Source organism: Echiichthys vipera, assembly GCF_963691815.1.
Source record: "Echiichthys vipera genome assembly, chromosome: 21".
Classification (NCBI taxonomy): Eukaryota; Metazoa; Chordata; class Actinopteri; order Perciformes; family Trachinidae; genus Echiichthys; species Echiichthys vipera.
In genome coordinates this window covers 15,836,116-15,863,261 of record NC_139846.1, presented here as the reverse complement: position 1 = coordinate 15,863,261, position 27,146 = coordinate 15,836,116, and the positions used below count along the sequence as shown (strand labels likewise).

Below are 27,146 nucleotides of genomic sequence, written 5' to 3'. Positions count from 1 at the left end.
TTATTCAAGAATTTGTATTCGTCACATCACGCACACCACATTAGGCAAGATTTCAAACGTTGCAAAAAACAAAAACACAAAATGTGCAATAGAAAGATTAAAAAACAGACTGGGGATCCTTGAAATTTCTCACACAGGCATTAATTGTCTTCCTGAGTTTGTATAGATTACTGATCGACTAATAATAGGCACATTCACATAAGCCGGTCGGCTAAATCCTCCATGAAAACGAATGGGGGGGACACTGAAAATCATAAGGGAATTTGTAGGCTATTAGTGGTGTGCGTTTGTGTTATACGTGTGTGTTGAAGAGTGTATGGCGGACCGTCCTGTGCAGGTCGTTGGATAGTATTGAGGTAAACGTGCTGCTGTGAAAACTGAATCATGAAACAAATGAGCTCTAAAAGCCTGGAGCATCAGCGCACGGAGGCCTCGTGCTCTGAGAGGCACTGACACAGCATTGTGCCAGTGGAAACAGCACAGTATGCACCAGACAACCAAAATGACCTCTAAAGACATTCCCTCCGGTGGTGTGTGGGACATTATCGCTCTTCTGCCTGAAATGATCAGAATAATCTAAACGAAAGCAAGCAAAGAATGGGGGATGGTTGGGGATGATGTACAGGGTTTTTCTCTGCTTATACATTATTATTACACCAGCTGCACACACGCGCGCCCACGCACGTATACACTACGCTCACATGCACCTGAAAATGGGAATGCAGTGAATGCCATGTTTTCACACGCAACTGGAATTTTGATTAGCTTGCGACGTTTCAACTGTCAACGTGAAACATAGATAAACAGTTAGACTGGTGCTAAAAAAGACTGCCGTGTGCTATTATTAAAAAAAAAACACAGAGAAATAGCAGTGGCCCGGTGCAGGGGAGGGGGTTGCAGCGAATCAGCGCAGCAGACACTGCAAACCTCGAGATGATCACCTCCCCTCCGTCGAGCTGTCAGTTGACAGCAGCACACATGAAGCTTAGTGCTGCAGAAGAGGAGTTGGCCACCCGTTGATTTTTACGTCTAAAATAACCGTTCCTCTGCGTTTTAATTCAAGCGGGGGCAAGAACATGACAGGATACACCCGTCATAACCTCTACGGGCTGTCCACAAGAGCGTAGGAGGAGGAAGGCTGAGCCGCTCGCTAGATCTGTGAGCTATCTGATGTTAATAGTTAGCTCGCAGGCTAATGGTAGCTAACGGAGTTTCTGCTCTGTGACATCAGCCGGCTAACGTCACATTGCTGGCTCGCGAGCAAAGGTCGGTTTAGTCCTTCGGCATCATTAATGATTCATTTTATTCACATGTTTTAAGGCTGCGGCACATTTTGTGTTTTATCGTTTTATTTTGTATGTATACATTTACTGAATTTTTCGGTGTTTGCTAGCTAGCAAGCTACTCGGCTATATGCTAGCGAGAGCTCACATCATCGCAACGGGTGCGGAGAGCTTGAGGCTATAGTTAAGGAAGGAAGAAGAGGTGACTTATGATGTGGGCCGAGGGCAGCGGCGGACTGTTGGGCGAAGGAGAGCAGCAGTATTAGCTTGAAACACATTGTATTTTCCTCATATTAATCCTCGGTGAGGTAGGGCCATATAGCGTCAGCGTCCTTGGATGAAGAAAAGAATCGGGGCACTTTGATTTGCGAGCTGGCTAAATGAATAGTATTGGTGTGACTGAGTCGTGAGCTAGTGGCCACTGTGCCAGCTTCAAGGGGAAGATAACTGTCAAGATTATCGCACAGACTGCAATAACCCAGTCAGTTTTGCTTTAAAGATGGCTTCGGCGAGCAGCATTGCCGCAGCTATTGCGAGCAAAACGAAGACCAAGAAAAAACACTTCGTTGCTCAAAAAGTGAAGCTCTTCCGTGCCAGCGACCCTCTGCTCAGTGTGCTGATGTGGGGAGTCAACCATTCGGTGAGTCAGACCACTTAATGTTAATCCACAGTTATGTCTCTCTTGACCTTTGATGTGCCACATTATAAACCTTACTTACTGTTAACTATGAGCCTTTGTCGTATTGACTGACATAAATGAGATGATAGCTGTCCAGCGGTTGGATCGTGCTGTCAATGTACATTTGTGACAGGCTTCAAGTGTGCTAGACCGCTACAGCAAAATATTTAGCAATGTTTGTTTTATTAAGGTTTGTACAGTGAAAACTTCGGATATTAGTACTGCATGGCTTTGATGTAATCGCCCAATATATATATATCTATATATTTAGCAATGTTTGTTTTAAGGTTTGTACATATGTATATATATATGTGTGTGTGTGTGTGTGTGTGTGTGTATGCCTGTCCGTCTGAACAGTGAACTCTTCTTTGGCTTCCTGTTGTGCACATGTAGAATAAGCTTCTAGGGGTCTGTGTCATGAGAGAGCAAATCTTCCCATGCAAGACAGCTTATCTTTGCTCTCTACTCTCTTTCTCTTCCTTTGCTGAATATCTGCACTGGGCCAATAATCATATGGCGGGGAAAGAGCAAATTGTGGCAAGCAGAGGACATACAAATATTTCTGTCTCCTAATCCCAAACATTAAACCTTTGACCAATGTTTTTACACACATTATTATAACACACAAGTAGATGGTTCTCAATCAACGGACTGTGCCATATAATCTGTGGTTCTTCAGGTCCTTTGCTCTTGCAATCTTATTATTGATGTATAACCTCTCCTTCATTCTTTCTTCAGCTTTTTCCCCTCATAATCACAACATAGTTATTACAGTAAAGCCAGCCTGTTTATCAAATGTTTTATCTGGTGTCTTTGATTGAGGAGGAATGCTTTCCAAAATGTAAACAAAAGAGTGGAGCAGTAAGTGATCAGCATCTCTCATTTATTCATTCAGTATAAAAAAGTAAAGTAAGAAATGGGGTAGCTAATGGTGCAAAAGATGACAATAACGTATAAAATGTATATAAAATATAAACATTTTTGGCCCCTTGATGCAGAGTGCTGCTCTGATTTCTTGCTGTTTATTCGGATCTGCCTGTGGTTTGCATGCTGCTTGGTTCTGCTGCGTTGGGCCGCAGTTAACAGACGGTTAAAAAAAAAAAAGAGTAGAGCCAGCAGCTTGGCTGCTGTAGCAAAGTAATTCAGAGATCCTCATCTCAGTAGGAATATAAACTATTTTGACTAGTTCCATACCAGATGTCAGTTGCATATTAATATTGATTTTGTGTTAAGTTAATGGGTCAGATGGATACTATTTGGACATCTGTAAGAGCCTGATTGTACTGTGGATAGGCTAAATACAGGGGGTTGACATTGCGTAAATGCTTTGTGAAACTTTGTAACTAATGGCCACTGTAAACATCACTACACAAGTAGGTTAAGTCAAAGTTGCATGCCAATTTGTGCAATTTCAACTTTCTATACTGCATATACTATATACTGTGCTACTATATGTGCAATTTGTGACCACTGTTTCTCTTTGTTGGACATGCTAGAGACTGTTAGTCTACTTGTCTTACTCAATGTCTCTGTATTGGGTTGAGGAATCCTGAGTCGTTGGGATGGGCATCAGTGTGACAGATGCACAGTACTGAGGGCACATTGATGATGGGGTCAATACTAAGCATGTAAGCTTTGTCAGTTTAGATAGAACCATTTCATTTTTGGCCCAGTGTTAAAGGTGGCACTTCAGTGGGGATTACGCAGCCTCTAGATAGCCTGATGTATGTGAGGCCAAGACAGCTAAAAATCCAAAGCTGTTATTTTGTATCTAAGCTGTAGTCTGTAGATAGATTAGTCACCTGGCTGTGGTGTTAAGCCTGAGGGTGCGAAATAAGGTAACCAAGAGGTTGACCTCCATGCTGCTATGTAGCACTGATTCACTTTTTGAATGTAACTTGAATTGGCTGAGAAAGATGAACTTTGATGCATTGTGTTGTTATTATCTGTATTTGGTCAGCTAGTTATATCTAGGAAGACGTTTCACCTCTCATCCAAGAGGCTTCATCAGTTCATGTACGCATCTGACCAGGCAACGGCCATTGGCACTTGGAGCACAAAGGGTTTCAGTGACATCATCGGCCTTGTAAGAGGTTAAATACCTGGATCTCCACACCAGCTAGTTGGACCAGTCCCAGCCTGGTCAGATGCGTACATGAACTGATGAAGCCTCTTGGATGAGAGGTGAAACGTCTTCCTAGACAAATAACCATGTCCAGTTGCTTTTGACTGAAATTGCTTGGAGGATAACGATGACCTGGACAAATAAGAACATTCACAGGCATACTAGAGAGGAAGTTTATTTTCATTTGCATTACTATGAGAATTGTACCTTTTTTATTTCAGTATTGTAGTAGTAACTTAATAAGAGATAATAGTATATTTTAGGGATGGGCACAAGTAGTTAATTCCAAGATCAAGGGATCGCATCAATTCCTCGAGAGCCAATCGAGTACTTGTTTTTCGAAATCTATTTTTAGAACCCAACTCATCTTCCTGCAGGAATAATGATGCACAGCAATACGGTCTACCCAACACCTAATGCCTATTCTCAATCAAAACATTCACAGTTACCCTTAAGAATTTATGTTTTTCACAACCACAACTTCAAAACATTATTTCCTTACAAAAACATAATTAAATTAGTGTTCGCATTCTGTTTTATGATCAGTCCTGTTGTGGAGAACAGGCGCTTCGCTGGCACAGAGGTGGCAGGTATCAGCAGGTTTTTGCTTTGCCAGATCGCTAAGTTTTTTGTGCCGGTACCTGTTGTTCGTCTGGGCCTTGCACAGTAACCCCGTCATGTAGCTCACACAACTTCTCTCAGATGGTGAGGCGAAGAGCTTGTTCCAAAAATCAAAGGTGTTTGTTTTTCTGGTCAAGCGCAGAAGCAGGAGTTGCTATGCCGGACATACCTAGTAGATTTAAGAGCTGTGTTGTTAATTTACCTTTTCTTTAGGTTTATTTCAGAAACTTCTATCAATATGTGCAGCGTCCTATAATGTACCCTCACAACCCAGTACAGAATCTAAATACCACCTGGGGCCTCCTGCTCTCTGACAGGAGCCCTGTAGTGGCCAATACACTTTATCCAGCATATAGGGTTAAAACAACAGCACATTGTCAGATATACAATCAGCTATATCATCCAGGAAATACACAAAATTCTTCCCTTCAACGGTAGGTGATATACTGCATTGTCTGTCTTTGATAATATTTTAGTAAATCAATAAAATCTTAATTTGCCTATTTATCCATGCTTATCCAATAGAGTGAGTAATCCAGGATCATGTCTTAGTCCTCCTATGTTCAGATTCAGATGGGCTACTGACTCCAAACCATATAAACCTTCACCAGGTTTGGAGACTCTGCAAGTTCAAACTGTTCCTTTGGATTGCATAACATAGAGCAGGACTGCCGCCAGGACATTTCCTTCTTATGCCTTAGGCTACCTCCCCTGCTGTTTTTCGCACCACTTGATAAGGCATTTTCTTAAACCATTGGCAACATAAAAATTACATTCCATGCCAGGTCAACAGGTTTAGCCAGTGATTTGTTGCCAGAGTGTATAAAAATTTCAGTTTGGAAGTGTTAATATAAAGTTAGCTACTTTGCAGCATGGAGTTTGCAAAAGTAAACTAAACCTGTAAAATAGCAGGACACTGCAAACTAATGAATAAAAGGCGAGGCAGAGAATGCAACCAGTTTGCAGAGGTAACATACGTGTATGTTCTGCTAAATGTAACCCCCACCCCTCAATATCCAGTGTGACCTGTCAGTCAGAAGTATCTACTTTGCAAACCTGAAATCTAGACATTAAGCGGTAGGGCTGTATGTGTGAACACAAATATCCAATTCAGTCAGACCGGGCATCAAAAAGAGTTTACCCTGCCAGCTCCCTAGTACGAAGACCAGGTAATGTGTGAATACAGCGCTTGATGACGTTTATATCATGCGTTGGCCAACAGCAGAGCAAAACGAACCTGTACATGCTGAAATCATCAGAAGTTTGTGACTCCGTTGCATGCTGTAACCTCATCATGTACCCCCCCCCACACCCCCACCCCCACACAAACAACTGAACCTGCTAGCCAATTTTGACTTTAATCCTAATACTTTGAAATTGTACTTGCATCCCTCAGAGCCTAAATAGGTTACACAGCCCATGATTGTACAGAAATGGATTGAGGCCAAAGCTAAATAGTTATTTTTTTTCCCGTAAAAATCTCAGTCGTAATAACTGAAGCTTGTCTGTGCAACAGCTCAAACAAACAAAAGTCTATAAATAAGTCTCGGACACATCATTACAAAAGCATCTCCAGGTTTAAAATCTACATGACATTACAAAAAATAAAGACTAGTTCTTATCTTTCCATGATCTATTTTTTTGCAGCACTGAGTTCACAGATTATGAACTCCATAAGCCTTCTGTCTCAGAGCAATAACCATTCTTTAACACTTCAGCTGAATATGTGCTGACATGATCAGAATAGACACCATTAAGAATAAATATAGCCCACAGGATATGCCAACAAGTTGACTAATTCTATTATGGATGTAGCTGCAATATTTTGTATATTCTTCATGAAGGTAGTGGCTCTCACATACAAGTCAAAACAAAAAAAAAGCTGTAAATCTTGGCGCCATAATACATCAACACTCTTGACATGTTTGGACCTGAGACTAAAGTTAAATAACAAAAATAACATCCTGATTGAGTGTCCTATTTTGGTTCTTAAAAAAGAGAAATTGGTAAAACATCTGCAGTGGGTGAATGTAATACTAAGTCTTATTGTTAGTGGTGTTAATTTGTTAACTAGCAGTCTTGACAACACAGACTATTGCAGGATTTATTTGCACAAACAGTGTAGAAAATAATGGTTTTCAGTGTGACATCCTAATTGCCTTATAGTTATTTTTGTAAGTCCTTGGTTTGTCCTAGTGCACATCAGAATGTTTTCCTTTGTTGATTTTTACTACATTTGTCACTGGCTGTAAAATTGCATTGTTGCCGTTTAAGGCAGGTAAGGACCTCCATTAAACTATCCCCACTCTGCAGGTTCATTCACTATTTTTGTCATAGCCCCTTTTTGTGTCGTTCCCTGCTCCCCCCTCTCTCTCCCCTTACTTTGCTGTGTTCTGCCTCTCTGTCTGACTCAGAGCAGCTGAGTCTAGTTCTGTGGATTGTATAAGAAGGGGATTCTATAAATATATGCAGGAGTTACCTTCAGTTAATATGTGTGATGATTATGGGTGAGGAAAACAGAAAAGCTGCAGCCTCACATCCTGTCACCCTGAGGCAATGACAGATATTGGAACTCATGGAAGCGTCTTGTGATTTTGTTCCAGTTTCTCTCCAAAAACCTTTTTAAACAAAAATAAATACTTTTTCTCCCCTCTTGCATACATGCAAAGATGTACACGTGACTACAGTACTTGCGTCTTTGCGTGTCCTTTGCCACAGAGTCACACTCCTTGACCAAATGTGATACGTTTTGCTGAGCAGCTTGATTCACTCAATAGGAGAGGCCATATATCATAAGCCTGTTTTTTGCTCGGTCAGTCTAAACCGCTGTATCCTTTAATAACTGGTCTTTCATAGCACTGCCCGCATGACAGACTTGCTGAACTGCCTGTGTGTGTACCTTGAAGATAACTATAATTTGCCAATTACCAATTTCCAAACGCACATTTTCGTTCTTCTGAACTCAAGTTTGTGTGACTGAGTAACTAGGGCTGGGCCATAAAATGATAATTTATCGTCTTTTAATGGAATCGTATCTTGATGAAAACATATGCAGTACCAGTCAAAAGTTTGGACATTCTTTCTTATTCACTTGAATGCCAAACTTTTGACTGGTACTGTATATCTTATTATAATGTAAATTGATAATAACTAAGCACATACGAAAGGGGGTGTCATTTAAAGATTGCAGTTTGTTTTTTCATCAGACTGGGCATGCATGTAAACATAGTCAGTGTTAACCTGTTTTGCAGTAAAGTTGAGAATGATAAAATGAGAAAATGATCTATAGTTTTGTCAATTGTTTAATTTTAACACGGCAGTACACAAAAATAGCATTTCCCGTGTGGTTATTTCATATAACCTATTTATTGAATAACCAGTAAAAATGCTTTATTGTGATATATATATATATATATATATATACATATATATACATAGTTAGTTAATCGAGATATGAATCAACGAGGGATGGGCTTGTGCACTTCCACTCACCATCCAAGAGAAGTTCAGTACACCTCCATGACGGGGTTACTGTGCAAGCCCCAGGCGACATGGAGGGGGAAACCCACTGGAGTGCACCTGCTGATACCTGCCACCTCTGTGCCAGCGAGGCGCCTGTTCTCCACAGCGGGATTGATCATAAACCGAATGCGAACATATTGAATTGTGTTTTTCCAAGGAAACAGTGTTTGAAGTTGTGGTTGTGAAAAAATAAAACCTTAAAGGGTTACTGTTTTGATTGAAATTAAGCATTAGGTGTTGGGTAGGCCGTATTGCTGTGCATCATTATTCCTACAGGAAGATGAGTTGGGTTCTAAAAATAGATTTTGAAAAACGAGTACTCGATTGGCTCTCGAGGAATTGATGCGATCCCTCGATCTTGGAATTAACTACTCGTGCCCATCCCTGGAATCAACCTTTATTGGGATAGAAGATTTTGTCAGCCCTAACTGACGCAAAGTAAAATAGACTTGAATGAGCTGTTAGTGTTTGTAAGTGCAGATGTCTCACAATTCAAGGGATGACTCCTATAAGCTTTTAATTACACTGCAGATGATCTTACTCAGGTAGGTGCTTGCATTTGTCTAAGGCCATGTTTCTGTCTGATGGTCTAGTAACCCTCTCTCACTGGCAGACACACACAGATGCAGCCCTTTTACCTTACCACTGCTCCACTTTTATCATCAGCATGTCCTCATTATGGCTGACCTCACTATGCTGTGGTTTTGAGCACGGGGGGAACGGGAGTTAAGGGCTACCACTTACTGAAGTTGTCAAAGATGCTCTATGAAATCACATACATGCTGTAATGGTCACATTTTTAGTTAGAATTGTGAGGGACTTTTTAGTATTTAATGAACAACATTTTCTAAAGGCATTAACGTAGTGCTGCACCAGTTATACAATTAACTGTACAGTGACTTTATATTTATTAATAATTAAAAAACTATTGATTGTGCATGTCTCATTCTCTACTTAGTTTTTTCCCCACCCCATTGTGTTATAATTACTTTCTATGGGCAAGCCAATGAATATGTGATGCACACACCCAGATACCATTGTTGTTGTTTAGGGCTGTTACCCTAAAAAGTAAAAATGTGACCATGACAGCCATATAAGACCTGAATTTGTGGAGCAGCTTTGACATCTCACCACCACAGCATAGAGAGGTCAGCCAAAAGATGTTTTCTTCTTTTTGTGGATATTGTTAAACTTGCTACACAGTATGAAAGGTTCTGGGATTCTTAACAGGTCAGGTGGTGATGTAATAGCCTTGTTAAGTGGTCAGTGAAAGGTCAAATCCACACTGAATACAACCTACCAGAGTTATATGTGACCTTTAATGCTCACCATCTGACTGTTAAAGGGCAAATCTCCATTTAGCTGTGTGTGTTCATGCAGCTTATGGCTATCTTTGTGGTTTCTGAATATTATCACCACTTCATGTAGTGGTCAGCAAGTAAAGCAATACATTAGTTTATTGAGGCCGAGTGGTGTGTTTGAGCCATTTCTTAAAAGGGACCAATGAAGGGACCAATGATGTCAAGCATGTGTGTGCATGTGCGTGTGTGTTTTACTTGAGAAAACATTTTGAATACTTCAGGAGCACAGCTTTCATCAAATCGCAAAACCACTTTCCGTCCTTGTATATTTACACCTCTACATATTGGTTAATTGCATAATCTTGATTGCACTTTACTTAGAGCCACTTAGACTGTAATGTATTGTAATTGGCATAGAGGAAGTGCACGCTAACACTCTTTCTCTCTTTCTTTTGGGCATGTCTCATTTCCCCCGCATAACTGACAGCTTGACACTAAAACATCAGGCATGCTGTAGATTACTTCAATGAAAAATATATCATATAATAATGCTGTTCTCTTTCTCTCCCCACCCTCTCTGACTCTCACCTGTTTGAAGTTGTTCCCAACTCTCTTATTTATCTTCACAGTTACGATTTGCCTGCGAAGGCATGTTTGACTTCTCTTGCTAAATCTACCACATTAGCTGTTGTGTGTCTTGATGTTATTTTTAAAAACTGCCATTTGTCCAGGTTTGTTAACTCCCTTGCTGCTACCTCAAAACTTGCAAGAGCAGAAGGCAACCTTTAGCTGTATATTATAGGTCCGTAATCTGTGACTAACAAAGTTAACAGCTTTACTGACGAAAGAGGAACTTGACAGATTTGCCACATCACTAAAATTACTTTTTACACTGCTGACACATTCTAGCTGTAGCTTGCAAGTCAGTAACTGAATTATCAGTAATTAGAAGAGATGAAAAAGATGACAGTCATATCTTTCCTGTTCACTGTCAAAATGCCTGATTAGTCTTGCTTCTTTCCTTTGGGAGAGGTTTGCTCCATATTCCCATTACCCTTCTAGCCTATAGCTTGCACCTAAGAAATGACCCAGTTCTTTATATTATTAGATAATAGTTTTTTGTTTTTTTAACCAAGTAAAAGGTGTTACAATCTCACCGCTGTCAACACTTTCATTGGGCTGTCATCCGCTAAGAGCGAGTCATCAATCTGTCATTGAGATAAGGCTTTGTCGTGCTGCTGACAGAGCACGCTCTTCACCAACTTCCTGTCCAATGGAGCAACAGCACACACTTGCTTCACTCTGGGCCGGAAAACCAGTCTTCATCACCATGGAGACAAACAGGAAGCGGTGGTGTGAAATTTGTCTGCAAGTTTGATAGCTGCAGGAAGATCTGATTAAACAAAACATAAGAGCTACACTTTGCTCAAGATAGAAATGATGACAAGTGGCTAGCAAATGAAATGGGAGTACTACGTGCTACTTAATGTGGATTAGGTACTCAAAGGGACGGTCAGGTCTATGTACTGGATTAGTTATACCTCCATGTAGGATCAGCAGGGTAATGCCACTGTGTTAAAAATCATTGCTGCACCTACTGCCCAAAACAAAATATCGTAGCCTACATAATAGCCACTGTCAAAAGCATGATTTGTGAAAATAGCTCACTTTAGTCATTTTGAGTTCTACTCTCACTCGTGCTCTTTTCACAGTCTTTTAGCGTAGCAGGAATTTAACTTCAACAAGTGGAACATTTGCCACTAAATCAGTAATATTACAAATTTCAAACTGTTGAAACATGTTATTTTCTGAGCCGACTTGAGGGAACCATTTATACCTCTTTTTATCTAACCTTTATTTTCAAAACATTTTTATGTGTGCATGCATGTACACACTAGTGTCTTGGCATACGTGCATGAGTGCTTGTTAGGATCAGGCATTGTCTCTGCCCTTGTGTGAAACACAGCTTTGTTGATTAGGCGACATCTCCCCACTGAATGTGCTAAAGCATCACTGTGACGTTTGTGCCTGTCACACCAGGACACTCAAGCATTCTCGGATATGGCATCTGTGGACTTGTTCCTCTGCTTGCTCTGTCTCTCGAAAGCCTTTCTTACATCTTTCTTACATCTTTTTTTCATGCTTTTTCTTTCTTCTCAGTTATGCTGCTTCCCTCTCTTTTTCAGAGAGACTTCCTTCTTGTTTTTTTCAGTCTTTAGCTTATAGGTTTTCTTCCCTAAAAATTCTGTCCTGCTTGTAATTTATGTTTCATGCACATGTTTCATGTGCATGATGCACACTAATTCTTATTCTCATGCATGAAAGTATGTTAGCGTTATACGTATCTGTTGTATGAAATGTCGCATTTTTATAGGCTTAACTATGATAATCCGGTCATGGATCATATGACTCCTACTTGTAGAATTGAACATCCAGTAGCTACTCTTTTCCTTTTTGTCATTATCGTGTGGTTTCCTTGACAGCAAAATGTTACCAATGGCAACACTAGTTGTTTTGCAACAGTCTAGAGGATTGTGATTCATTCCAACTTCAGCAAAAATCTGCTGCCTTAGGTACAATGCAGCTCTGCTCACAGATTTGACAGTCTGTGGCACAGTTGTCTTCAGCGGTGTAGTTGCTTATACTTGTGACAAGTAACCAATCAGTCCGCTGTGGGCGGGGCATTGAGTGAGAGTAGTGTGTAGAGTGGTGACTACAGACAGAGGCCCATTTTTTTAATTCATTTTATTGCTAATCGGATTTTAAAAAACAATGATTCATACTGCAGCTGATAATTAGCGAGGCCGATGAACAGTTGTTCTTTTAAACAGACTTTTCATGTTTCTAATTTCAAAGTTACTTCTTAAGTATATCAATTCTGCCATATTTGTGCTGCCATCTACACTACCATCAATATCCAGCTCATCTACCTTGTCGCAGAAATTACATCAATCATAAGAGTGAGCTAGTGGTAAAGCAGGAAGGCATAGATTACACACTTGACCATTGGGAGTGAGTTTAGACCAGAAGCTGTTTGGGGAACTAGCCCCAGATCTCTGACTGGGCAGATAACTCATAAGTCATTGTTTTACATACTATTTGGCAGTCCTAAATCATGTGTATTGATATCAGAAACAAAATAATGAACATTAATATTACACATTTTTATGTTACATATTCAAATGCTTTCTTGGATCAGTCAGTCATGCAGGGGCTATTCTCTGCAACATCTGCTGTAATACTCATGGAGCATTACAAAAAAATATTGGCTACCTCCTCACATGCAGCTGCTGCAATTGTGATATGACACCACCTCTTGTCTTCCTAGCTTAGAGCAATGTATAAAACTTAAAGAACATTTGGAATTGTACTGTAGAGAAACATGCACACACACAGGCGCACATGTTTTGTGGTTAATGTTATAGTCAATCGATGTTTGAGTGTTTGAATTTATTCAGTGCACCTACATTACAAGTGTGCTTATTGGAATGACAAGTTATTAATAGATTCAAGCAACCTGCCAGCACTCCTGCCTGCAGCCAACAACAAATGTACACACACACACACACACACACACACACACACAAGCACACACAAGCACATCATATTTGTATCAAGCTGTGGCTGAGTCATAACAAATGTCAGGTCTATGTATTACAGCAATGTGATGCATGACCTGCTCCAAATGGAAACCCCTGCAATGTGCCGTATGTGTTAGAAGCCTTACTGTTTATTCAATGTGCAAGGTTTATTGAAGTGTTTCGGTAAATGGAAATCCGATTACCATTCAAATAAATTAATTTAAAATGTGCTTCTTTGGCTCTGATGCATCCAGTCTCTGTCTGTCTGTAGTCTGTAATTTTGAGTTTAGTTGGATGTCCATCGTGACCATAAATGTGCAATCAGTTATAATTATGTAAGGTATCAGGTGTTAACATTTTAACTCACCTTACAGTCCAGTTTCAACATCTCGTTTCTGCAAGACTTTTAAAAATTTTGGTTTTAAATACTGTGGAAACTCAAAGTAAATTTCAGTGGATCTAACACTGCCTTAATTGTCCTGATTTGTTTGTGACATGAGATATGAGCATGAAAAATTTAATTTTAGATAATACCAGACTCAGACTAACTGATGTCACTAAATGCATTTCAACAGGCACATAATGAGAGAAATGCACTTAAAGAGAAACATAATTAAACATAATAACAAGATTGTTTTGGATAATATAGCATCATGGAAAAGTTACATGATTTGAGTTGAATATCTGCATAATTCCTGTTTTGACATTTTTGTAAGATATATAAAGAAAGAAGAAATAGTTACAAAGCTTTGTTACTAGGCTAGCATCTGATGTTGTGTCCAAATCAAGCAAATGTTCTGTTTTTTCAACTTTCAAATCTTTGTCTAGGTTTTGCCTGTTTTCACTTAGCAAGACACTCATTTTTTCCCCTTAGTATCCAGCTTAAATTCCTAACTTCTATGCTTTCTAATGAGATGTGAATTGACTGACATATTTACACTGCTTTGTGTTGCTAGATACATCACTGACCTCACCTTCTTCCCCATGTTTTTTGTCTGCCCAGATAAATGAGCTAAGCCATGTTCAGATTCCCATCATGCTCATGCCAGACGACTTCAAGGCCTATTCTAAGATCAAAGTGGACAACCACCTCTTCAACAAGTAAGTTATTTCTTAAGTAAATATTGTTTTTCACCAAAAATGAATCTAGTTTATTTTCATAATTCTGTTCTGTCACTTGTTTTTTCTGATTTTATTTTTTGTTATACACACAGGGAGAACATGCCTAGCCATTTCAAGTTTAAGGAGTACTGCCCCCTGGTGTTTCGAAACCTCAGAGAGAGGTTTGGCATCGATGATCAGGACTTCTTGGTATGAAAGCTTAGAAAAGTTACTACCACTGCTGGGTCAAATGTGTAGTTTCTTTTGTTTTATCTCTGTAGTGCAGCTTCTATAGACATGTTGATGATTTTATCCATGAATGTATCTGAACCTTGTGTAGCCAAGAAATGTAGCCCTCAGGTGCTACAAGCTCACTGAAACACCGTTTAAAAATGAATTTGATTACAGTCTTAACTAGCAAGTGGTGCACTTTTTCCTTTCCCTCTTTTGTTACAGCCTTGACTTCCTTTATTTTCCACCCTTCCCTAGTAAATCCCCATTCCCAGTGCAGGCAATGAGTTGGCAGTATTTGGAGGTCGTTGTGTCCTAGCTCAGTGCAGCTGTCCTTCTCACATGTTTACATTAGGGCTCGGCTGGCTGCAGTGAGTGGGCAGTTGGGGGTGTTAAGACACTGGCCACTGCAAAGGAATGTCGTGACATTTTCAACATTAAACTGCTTTCCTACACGGGGCATTGTGGTCAAAAATGTTTATTGCTTTGTAAGTTTTTTTTCTTTTTCCCCTTGTTCTGGAAAGCCTGTTGGTATCATTTCTAATTGCATTGGTAATATTCGTCATTACAGCCAATGGGTATCCAGCTGCAGGCTCTTTTGATGATATGCACAGTAACCATTAGTTTTAATGAGCAATGCTAGCAGTATAAAATTAAATTTTGGGAGGGTGACTGAAGTCGGACAAATTAACCTTTTTTCCCCCACATTATGATTAATACCTGGTGGAGAAATTGTCAAACTGAAACAAAAACATTAGGATATTACTTTGAAAGCTTTTTCATGTATGCCAGCCTCAGGCGAAGGGCCTCTTAAACTTGTTCATTCTGTGACCCCAACCACTTCAGTGTTACACCAGGACCTGGACTACAAGAAGGGCTCTAATTGTCCATTGTTTTTAAGAACATCCAGAAACATGACTGCAACCCATTTTTAGGTCTATACACAAGAAAGAAATGCTGCTTAACTGTTATTTTAGGTTGTACTTTAAAGGTTAGTCCTCACTTTGTATAATATTATGACTCGAAGAGTTGAGAGTGAAGTGAGGGCAGAGGACATGAGGAATTCTTTGAGAATGAGGCATTGAGCCAGGGGTGTTGGATCATGTTACTTTTGAGCTCCAAAGTCTGGGCAGCAGCTGTTTGTGTGGGTTTGGACAGGGAGCAGGCGTAGGGGTCAGAACCCCAAATGTTTAGACTGGAGAGTGGGAGGCGGACAACAAGAGGGCAGAGGCGGGACTTTTTTCAACCATTCAACCAACTGAAAGCATTTTGTTTCACCAGCAGCTTTTTAAACATAAGATGTCAGTATGGATTCTACTCATCGTTAAATAAACATTGTATTCAAATGTTTTCTGTAGTTATTGAGACAGACCAATCAAAAAAAGTAAATCATAAGTAATAACATTGTCTTTGGCTCTCTGAAGGCAGTGCACATTTTGCACGTACACAGGTTGGGAAGAGGTGACAGCCGATCATATCTCAGTGCGTACGTCCTGCTAAACATTATTCATTACTTTCAGTCTTTGCTTTGTGTTTTATCAGAACTCTCTGACGCGCAGTGCTCCCTTGAACAGCGAGGCCCAGGGACGGAGCGGGGCCCGCTTCCACACCTCTTATGATAAACGCTACGTCATCAAGACCATCAGCAGCGAGGATGTGGCAGAGATGCATAACATTCTAAAGAAATATCATCAGGTAATAACGACTTGTCTTATAATGTATATAAATGCAAGCCTTGACTCAAAATTGAATTTGAGTATACTAAAACCCTCTTCTGATTCAAACACTCATCTCTAATGGAGACCACAGGACTCCAGAGACACTTTATTCTTCTCTCATTCTGGGAAGGAGCTTGTGCAAAATGGCACTACAGTCTTAAACATTCATTCAGAATTATAATAATCATAATCATTTGTACCCTTTTCGTCTAACCGTATTACAAACTGACACACAGGCCTACATTACACACAGGTTAAGGGCATTTTACCTGGAGCATCAACATCAATGATGCAATTTTACAGTGTTTGCTCTACCTATTTATTCTGGATTTGTCCTTTCAGGGTTTATAGATTCATATGATTTTCCAGGACAGCTGTTTTAGTGTGTTAAGAGCCCGCTTGTCTATTTCTCACCCTACAGTTGATTGTAGTATGACACTAAGTAATAAAGGGATGACGCTGTGCTTTGAAAACCTTTCTTTCTCAATTTCTTAGTCTCTCTCCTCAAATACAGGCAGTACGCATACATTATGACTTTAAAAAAAGGGCCATAAATTCATAAACCTCGCTCTCTTTTTGGTAGTTTATCGTGGAGTGCCATGGCAACACGCTGCTGCCTCAGTTTCTGGGGATTTACCGGCTCACAGTGGATGGAGATGAGACCTACATGATTGTTACACGCAATGTCTTCTCTCACCGCCTTTCCGTCTTCAAAAAATATGATCTCAAGGTAGGAGGGCAAAATGTATGAAGAAAAAAGGAAGAAAATGAGGTGATCAGTTGGGGCATGAACATTACTAAGCCAATCCCCTGTTGTCACTCATTTTCATCCTGTTTTTACTGATAATCTCAACTTTTGGTGCAGAAATAGAAAGAATGTTTATTTGTGTTTTTCCCCCAACACAGACCTCTTTGAAGTTCAAATATTTTGTAAAAGCCAATGTACAAATCAAACCTCTAAACAATCATTTGTTAATATAGCCAAAGTTGGTCAAACAAGGTTTGGTTGAATGTTTGATACAACAGGCATCATCCATTGGGTAATAAGTGTTCTAAAAACAGAGCTGAGAGCATCAGTAACCCGTCTCAGAACAGAGTGAAGCCATTTTAATCCATTTTAAGCCATTGCACCCTGAACGCCTAATAGGGTGAGCTTCTGTGTTCAGACATGCACAAGGGTATCTGCAAGAATGAGTAGGGTGGTGAGGGAGAGACTATAGCAACGCTGTCCTGTGCTTCTAACAACTGAGTTATGGAGAGTCATTTCCTTTCTTTGGTTTCTAGGGTTCCACTGTGGCAAGAGAGGCCAGCGACAAGGAGAAGGTACAGTCACCTGTCATGAGCTGGGTTCCACTGTTACATACCCACGCACCTTTAAACTGCAAGAGAGGCATGACCTCTTAACCTTTACTGTATGCTTTAAAGATACAATAGTAATAATATAAACTCAAAGTGCTACAATGTAAAAGCAAATTAAACAAATACATTAAACTACCACCGTAACAGTTAGAATTATGTCAAAAAACATCAAAAGAAACAAGACAATCTCCACTGCCAGTGTGTTTTTAAAGCATCTGTAGCATATTCGTCCCTCGTCTGTCTCAGAACTGACGCGCTAGTATATCCACACTGACACTTCCATGTCAATTTGCAAACCAATCTCCTAATTTCTATATTTTGTGGAGGAAATAAAATAATTGAATCATTTTACATTGAGCAATTTCCATTTTCTTGTATATGTTTCCACATAGCTAATTCAAAAACAGTTTTAACCATTGAACAGACCTCTGTCCCTTCAGCATATCAGGAGGTACATTGCTGAAATAACAGCTGGTTCTGATGACGGTGGTGGCTGCAGTCAGTGTGGATTGAACAGAAGGACACTTCTTACGTCGCTCAATTCTGGGATAAATTTCATGCAAGGAAGAAGGGCAGTTAAAAGTTTTTAGAAACTCCGGAACTTTCTTTTACAAATACATACTTAAAATAAATTGCCTATCTTTCAAGTAATTTAAACACTGATGTCCGATGTACTGAAAATGAGTCAGTTATTCTGATTGAACTCCATGTCCATTAAAAGCCATGTGGACAATTAGAGAACAAGAGAGAGAACAAACTGTGTTTCCAGTGGTTTGAATAACCGACACAGCTTCAAACACTTCCAGGCTTACTGTCATTACCCGAGTGGCCCAACTAACACAACTTTAGTGTTTGTTGTTGTTTGCCTTTGGGTGGGGATGACAGTAGCAAATGTCCATCTCCTTCAGTTAGCACCTACTTCATCACCCCATTCCCTTCCTAGCCCCTGCACGCTATTTGTGTCTCTTTAATTTGCTTCATCCCCTCTAACCCCGCTTCTGCTGTTCCATCAGTTCACCTGCCTGCTGTCTGTGTGTGTAAGACTGAGGGTTGTGTGTGTGTGTGTGTCTGTGTATGTGTTGGATTTAGAATTTTGTTCAATCAGATGTCTCTTGATTTTAAGTAGTCCTGTGTGTGATGTGTTCTCTGTGTACCTGTGTATCTGACTGGGGTTTGCAGGTGTGTGTGTGTGTGTGTGTGTGTGTGTGTGAGCAGTATATCTGAACTTTTGTGTGACTGATAGTGATGGAAATGTTTCTGTTTGTGTGAGAATGGCTATTTTGAGTTTTTTGCTCATGGCTGCTTGGACAGTCAGCTGTCAAAAATTAAATGTGTCACTGAAATTGGACCTGATAGTTCACTATATGCTTCCCATTAAAATTGCATTAGCTTACAATCAGATTGCATAGTTTAGCAGATATAAACAATATATGTTTAATAGATAAAGTCTTTGGCCTTTTGAGTGAAGGAGGTGGCTGACAGCGTCCTTGAACACTATGACTTTGGACCACCCTACGTTTGACCTGTCAGCTCAACAGTATTGAGATGGTTGTCCAAAGTGTTTTGTTTTTCATTGCATGTCTCCACACGTTGCTCTGCAAAGATTTGCCTGACCATGTAAAAGTTTTTTTTTATACAAAAGCGTTACAGTTCTGACCTAGAGGGGTTTGAACTTTCCGCCAGGTTTTACAGGGGCTTAATGGTGGGGCACCATGCAGTGAGGCATGGAAGACTTCAGGGAATCCCCGAACTAAATATAGCCTACTGTAAATGGAAGAAGAAACAAAACATTATTGGGGTTAAAACAGATGAATGGAAAAACAAAGCAGCTGAGGATTTAAATACACACGAGGCTCCTGTGTGACCTCTTTTTATCTGCGGCTCAGCTGTGTGAGAAACACCATTTACAGTCTAGCAATAGTGAAGCAACAGGATAAATGTTTGCCAAGTTAAGATGAATGAAGGTGTTATTTTCCAGCACTGACTACAACTAACTCTTTACCCACAAATTATTACAAGTTGTTGCTGTGAGTCTGTGGGGGATTCTGTGGTTGTTTTACCTTTCAGTGAAATGCAGCTAATACAGTAAGCATTGTACAATGATTACCACCATAAGTGAAGCCTTTCACTGTTTTTACTCACATGCAGAATGCAAAATACAGTACATGATCACACACATACTTTTGAAAATGCGCACACATTCACACCCAACTTATATCAGGGTGTCAGAGATACAACTAAGGCTCAGACATCAAAGACAAATTGGAGAAACCTCTATACATACACACACTTATAGACATACACACCCTTAGTTAAAGTCCAGTATGTGAACACTACACTGACACTGGTACACACTAGTGGGGATGCACTGCAGTTGGCCAGTAAAATGAAAATCATGAGTTTTGTTCAGAAGGTACAGTATGCGTGTGTGTGTATGTAAAAAATTGCTTCAGACACACAAACAACAAGCACGGCAGGGTTCTCTCCTGACTGCATGGCCGTCTCCCTTTCATGCATGTGTCTGCATGGTATATAATGTTTTTCTGCATCTTTTTTGAAGTTACATTATTTCTAATACATGTGTATGAACACCAGCTTCATTCTGTTGCATATTGTGGACATGTTCTGTTCTATTCACATATGACATGTATTTTTCTTTTCATAAAACACATTTTGCGGTTCTTAGTAGCTGTTGTCTCCAGGTTTTGGCTATCAAACAACAGCAATTGGCTTTCTGACACATTTTATGTACAACATTTTGCCAAGCAGATGGGTTTACGCGGTATTTATTTTTTCTTAATATCTTAATAATAGCCCAAACTACTATAGGTAAATTTGGTCTCACTTCGACTCATTAAAGCATTCTAGTTACTTTATCTTACTTTACTTTATTTGTGGTTAACCACAAAAAAACCTGTACATGACCCATTTAGGACCCTGACCCACAATTCAGCAAACACTGGTGTGGGTCAATCGTGCGATCACATTATTTGTTATGTGACCTGGAATATAGAGCAGTTTTGTTTGTATGTTATTAGACAGCTACTGGTCCTTGGTTTGTGGAATACCACCCGTCTCCACTCGGTCTCTGCTCAGTAGCTATCTGCTACGGTTGTTTGCTGTTTTTGTTTACTCTCTGTCCTCACTCCAGCACCGGTTGGTATCTCCTGTGGGGGCACATGGCTTTAATGTGTCTGTATGACTGAGTGTGAACTCCCTTGATATTTTATTAGTATTAATATTACCACTCCTGAATAGATGTTTGTTTGACAGAACACCGGTTTATAGAATGTAAATGAGTTTGCGGTTGTTTCCTTGCTCTTCGTAATTCCAGCTCCTAGACTCTTCAGAGTAGCGCTACAGGCTGCTTCCTTTCTCTACCAGGCGTTTATATCAGGAAATGGTCATAGTTCCAGTGTAGGCAGACCAGAGTTATGTATACATTGAATATAAATAAAATTATATTGATTAATGAAACTTAAGAGCATGGAAATAATATAACTGCAAAAAACAATATACTTATTTACAGAGGACACAGCTGATATAAACTTACTTAACCTAGCCATTGTAAAGATCTAAGATCACCTAAGAACTATAATTCATTTCATACAGATCTTTCGCGTTTATGCCCTTTTCAACCCTCTACCAATTTGAAAAAACAATTGTGTTATTTTACATTTTAAACACTTTGCCTTTACTTCCAACTTCCTTCCTCTCTCCTTTCTTCTCTCCTCTCCTCCACCCCTACCGTCCTTCCCTCGCTCCCCCTTTTCTAGCAGCCGCCCCAACCAGAGGATGTGCCCCCGCGGCCCAAATCTGGTAACGTTCAGCAAAGGCTGCAAACACTGCGGATTGCCACGCGCTTTTACTGCGCCATGAAACACGTAAGAGATGTAAGAGAACCAGGGCTCATATACCAGGCATGATCTATTAAACCAATCTTTTTTTTATTATTATTATTTGTACGGCCGAGCATTTTCGTTTCCTCGTCTTTTCCAAGCTGAAATACTGTTATTTAAAGGCCGTATTTTGCACACTTTTCATCCTTTTACAGTCACCTTTTGCTCAACTTGTCAGCGAGTTCAGTTTTAGTTTGCCAGACAGTTTGTTTTTTGTTCCCACCATTCACGCAACGGCACCAACATGAATATGAAATGTTGGACAGCAAGAAGTGGAGGAGTAAGATGGCGGCATGAAAGAGAACTACACACTTCTTGGTCAAAAAAAAAAAAAAATTCACCAGAGAAGAAAAGAGAAACATATACATACATATTTGTTATATTCCTGGAGAGTTGATTTATTTCAGAGGGAGACCTTCCATGCTTTACTGATATTTTTGATCCAAGTTTAAAATGGAAACTAATTGAGTTACAATAATTCTACTACATTAATTTCTGTAGTACACATTGATAAGCAGACCACATTAAACGTGTACACTAACCACACCAGTGTATAACTAATCAGTTAAGAATAGTGTCTGAAGAGTAAAAAGCTGGCTGCAATGTACCCTGTGATGGAGAGAACCCGTCTCAAGACAATAGAGTGCAGCAGATAAGGTGTCCTGCATCTACGTCTTTCACCCCACTGCAGCTAAAACACACTGTTTCATTATATAAAAGGTATTAAGAGGTAGATAAACTGGTACCTTGGGACATTAGCTGATAGCTAGATGAGTCAGACTTGTTAGGTGTTGGTTTTTAGTTTAATTTTTATAAGGCTATATAGTGTTTGCAATTGTAATCGGACCATAGGCAATGTGCAAGGTCATTTTTGTTTTTATATCCACAGCCCCGTGAGATAATAAGCATTTTACCAGTCAGTATTGTTGGCATCCTTGAGTAGTATAGCAATGGCCAGTTTCTGTTGTTGGGGGAACATAGTCTGTTGTTTAAAAGATAGTCCAGCATATCACAGCCATAATGGTTTTAGATATGTTGCTTTTAATATAAAGGTAGAAATAGTTTGTTTCTTTGTTCATTAGAGGGAACATTTTATATTGTTTATCCCCAGCTTTCATACTCCAAAACAGTTTTGCTTCAAGAGCACGTTCTCATGCACACCTAAACAGTTAATTGCATAAATGATGCACACAGCATATATACTGTGTGTTCACATAAAACAATGCTAAAAAGACACATGAAGTGCTTGATTCATGTTTCCCTGCATGTGGATTGTGCCTTGATGATGAATGATTATTCCACATAAATAGAGTTTTAACAGACAGTGACGGTCGGTGATACAGCTCACACAATTTCTGTTATTGTCAGAGCTCATAACTGAGAAACTGCAAATCTCTGATGTGACACCTGCTGGTGAATGTCGCCTGACAACATCAGTAGGCATATAAGTGGATACAAAGGTCAAGGAACGCCCCAGTGTTAGCATACCACAAACCCTGCAGAAAGACATAGCTTTGTTTTTCTGAGACAGCAAGACATCAACATTGAAAAAAAAAAAGGTCGGGGGAGAAATTCACTAATCACACAGCTTTATAAGCCTTATCAGCAACCCAGCCTTTCTTCCCGCCTGTAATATATCTTTCTGTTTTTCACTTACTGGTGCAGCACTCAAAAGTCAGACACATTACATTTCAGTCCTTGTAATGGAGACTGTAACAGGTCCACTGATGGAATCTTATGCATGACTGGGAGAAAGCATAAGACTTAATGAACCGGTTAGAAAGACTGATTATATTCGGCATGGAAATAACAAACGATTGAAAGTGTAGAAAGATGGATGAATATAAGAGTTGAGGCGTCGGTTCAGGTGACAGGCTTGCTAAATGCTTTCAGGTTATGTTCACTCTTTGCAGTCAACCTTATGTTGTGTCCTCATTTACTTTTTTATGTCACATATGTATTCAGTCCAAGTTGTACATCCCATATTTCTTCAAATTGAAGGTCTATGTCTGTATAGTATATATGTGCTCAAATGTCCTATTTTGTGAGATGTATTCTTGTCTTCATCTGTGTAAAAGTGTAATCTGTATGTGTGTGCGCGTGTCAGTGTGTGCTGTCGAAACTCATTCTAGTGCTACAGAGTGCTGTTGTGTTGCTGCTCTTCTGCTGCTGCCATAGAAACACTGTAGTAGCTAAACTCCTGCTGCTGCCCTGTTACCTCATGTCCTGCTCTCTTCTTTCCCCTCAGTGACTCAGAACTAGGCCCTCTGTCCCTTCTCACATAACACCTCCTCCCCCTGCAGGCTGCTGGCAGCTCTGCAGCAGCCTTGTTAAGAAGTCAATTAATCCCAGTATATAGACACTTAAATAGGAAGCTCCTTAGTCCTGCTTGTAGGCTGAATAGTGGGAATCCATCACAAATAGTGCACTGGCTTTACAGAGCTATAAAAAGTGGTTTCATTTGACGCAAACCACAGTCTGGTTTCCTAGAAGCATCTTAGATGACCAATGCTATGATCATTTCTCTATGGGAGGGAAATACTCTGTTATCAAACTGATAAGAACAGGATGTTTTTTGGAGACCAGCCCAGTGCCACCAGGGACATTTTATGGCTTTGAATTGGACGTCCTCTTTTTTTTTTTTTCATGACAAGTGTATGGACCTACCAGATGCATGTAAAAAGCTGTCCAAACTTCTGTGCAGTGTGCCACGCAAATGCCCTGGGTTTCCTGGCACTGACAAGTGAAGACATTTAAATGTAAACAATATGGAAAATGTGCAAATTGGTGCATCAGATGGATCTGTACCCTGCTGTGAGCATGCTATATGTACAGTTTTACACGGTCAGCCTTGGTTTGAACAGACTGACTTTACTTTGTCAGCCAACGCATTTGACCAGTAATGTGTGTTTTATTTGGCTGAATCAGAGAGGCTCATCTAACAAACCACAGGCTCAAAGTCTCATTTATGCCAACCGGGTATTTCAACATGGAGGGTTTTCTTGTCAGGCAGATACTGTTAAATACTCTGTTGACATGACTAGTTTCCAAGATTATAATTCATTCTTGTAATCCGGCATTTTGAAATACCCCTTATTTCTTGTAGTTGAACAACACAGCTATATGCTACTCATAGTAATTATTCAGGAGTATTCTGGGGAAAAATATGAAGAACACTGATGCTGATAAGTCAATCTTTTCTTTCTAGTCAATTTTTGACCTATTTATGTCAAATATCTCAAACAATACAGGTATATCTAAGGATTCAGACTATGTGTGATTGGATAAACACTTGATTTCAGCACCAGAATTCTGTCTAATGTTTTGCCCAGGTCTGCTGCCTGCAGTACCATACCTCTCAGGTTTGAACCGTCTAGTGTTGTGGTTTTCACTGTTGTTTATTTGGCTGCTAATCTCAAATACTAATGGCCAGGCGAAGGAGCTGCCCACCTACAAGGACAATGACTTCATCAATGATGGGCAGAAGATCCATATTGATGGGGAGAACAAGAAAATGTTCCTGGAGAAGCTGAGGAAAGATGTTGAGGTATTTGTTCACGAAAATTACAGAAAAAGTCCACCCCTCCCTCAGTGTCACCCCTTTTTCTCTGTATTAAGTGTTCTCTTTTAAATGTTCCCCTCCTTTCTATTCTTTGCTTTCTCCCTCCACCTTAAACACTCCTCCCATCTCCTCACATGCTTTTATTTCTCCTACTGTCCTTCCGTCTTCCATCGTCTTTAGTTCTTGGCCCAGCTGAAGCTCATGGACTACAGTCTGCTTGTGGGGATCCACGATGTGGAGCGAGCCGAGCAGGAAGAGGTGGAGAGCGAGGACAACGAGGCTGAGGATGAGGGCGAGAGTGACGGAGGGGGCATTGGAACGCCTCCCGACAGTCCCAGCAACACCCTGGACAGCACCAAGCCTCTGTCACCTGGAGAGTTTGATCCCACCATTGACGTCTACGCCATCAAAAGCAATGATGGTGAGTAGCCAGATGTTGTTTTTTCAGCCTTCTAATATAATGTTAAATACAACCCTTGCAGTGTGAGGGTTGGATTTAACAGCTAAATAATATTTACAGTACTGAGAGCTCCCCCTGCTGGCTATTGTAGTTCTCATTCTAGTTATCAAATGCGCTGCTGTTGGAGGGATTTAGTTTGTTTTAGTAGGTTCTCACCAAGGGTGCTTTCGTTGTAAACTACAGGTGCTCCCAGGAAGGAGGTTTACTTTATGGCTGTCATAGACATCTTGCAGCATTACGATGCCAAGAAGAAGGCTGCTCACGCCGCCAAGACTGTCAAACATGGGGTATGTAGCTGCATACAAGAGCTATTTGAATGGTTCTGTCAAAGAAGTAATGAGAAGTTTACCACTGACTCGAGTTACAAGACAGGTGTACTGCATGTGCTGAATGACAGTTGTCTCTGTGTCCCTCTACAGGCCGGAGCGGAGATCTCCACAGTGAACCCAGAGCAGTACTCCAAGAGGTTTTACGATTTCATCACCACTATCCTGTCATAGCCTCCAGGGACGACAGGCGAGCACAGAGGCACATGGGAAAGGGAGGGCAAGTGGGGAGTAGGACAGGGGAGAGAAGTGACGGAGAGAAAAAACCATCGAGAGGCTGAATTAATAAGGTGCTGTGATGGCTTTGTATCACTCTCCCTCATGCATTCTCCTCATCCCTCCCTCTTTGCTTCTCTCTCTTTAAGTGGCGTGCCACGCTCTGCAGCTAAAAAAAATACATCATTCGTTTACATTTAACCTCTCCTCTGTTGACTTTTGTTCATGTGTTACTTTGGATGTTAAGGGTGTCGACAGCGAGCGTCCAAGTCATTATGGTTTTTTTTAATATAATTTGTTTTTGTCTGTATGGTTGTTTATGTGGGAATATGGCTTTTTTTATTGCCTCTAATACAACACCCTGCATTTTGTTATTTTGATGTTTGTTTTTGTCTTCTCCTTATGATGTCCAGGGGGAGGTAGGGGAGGGTATGGTGTGAATAGTGCGAGGTCAAGGGGAGTGCAGAGGTCAGATTACGGCACAAGGTGTGGTCCCTCTTCCAAAGAGAGGGCTTAAACGTGATGCAACGAGGACGTCCATGTTGAGCCTCGCCTAATGCAATTGCTTCATTTCAGGAAGTGGGAAGCAGTCTTCCAACAGGCCAACAGCCACGCAGCCCCACTCAAAATGCTGTACAAGTACTCAGCCAAACAATTCTTCCTATTTGGGATCCTCCTGCATCACTCACCCTTTAGATGCCACCCCATCCTCACCCTTTCCTTCGTGTACAGTTAATGAGTTGAGCTTCTGGGTTATCTTCTTGCCACACACTCACAACCAACACTTCTCATTAGCTGAGACGAGTTCACTTGTTGCAGTAAATTATAGCGCTTGTTTGCAGCACTAGTTGCACCTCGGTGGTTGTCAGTGTTTGTCCCTTTTGCGTTGTTGTGATGCTCAGTGGTTCAGGATGATGGAGGGAAGGATACCTTAAACTGAGAAGAAGAGGGACTCTAACACACAGTAAGTGTTGTTTACTCGCAGTCCCTCTGAATATGTCGGGCATTGTTATGTACAGTAGGCCTGGTTTCTGTTCCTGTGGCAGGGAATGGCCCACAAATCTTGTGCGGCTGTAGTGATTAAGAGTAAATCACTCCTTGGTATATCTTCATATGGTGTCAGATTGAAACATCAACAGCCCTTAACTTTCTGTTGCCAGCA

General features: G+C 40.4%; 1 protein-coding gene across 1 annotated transcript; it reads left to right on the top strand.

Moving 5' to 3' along the window:
• The first annotated feature begins 1,009 nt into the window (after positions 1 to 1,009).
• pip4k2aa (phosphatidylinositol-5-phosphate 4-kinase, type II, alpha a) lies at positions 1,010 to 26,378 on the top strand. Its single transcript, XM_083936487.1, has 11 exons — positions 1,010 to 1,266; positions 1,783 to 1,923; positions 14,116 to 14,213; positions 14,327 to 14,423; positions 15,987 to 16,139; positions 16,746 to 16,892; positions 17,447 to 17,485; positions 24,854 to 24,967; positions 25,163 to 25,403; positions 25,626 to 25,729; positions 25,862 to 26,378. The coding sequence occupies exons 2-11, from the start codon at positions 1,783 to 1,785 to the stop codon at positions 25,940 to 25,942; spliced, it is 1,215 nt and encodes a 404-aa protein (XP_083792613.1). The 5' UTR covers positions 1,010 to 1,266; the 3' UTR covers positions 25,943 to 26,378.
• The last annotated feature ends 768 nt before the right edge of the window (positions 26,379 to 27,146 follow it).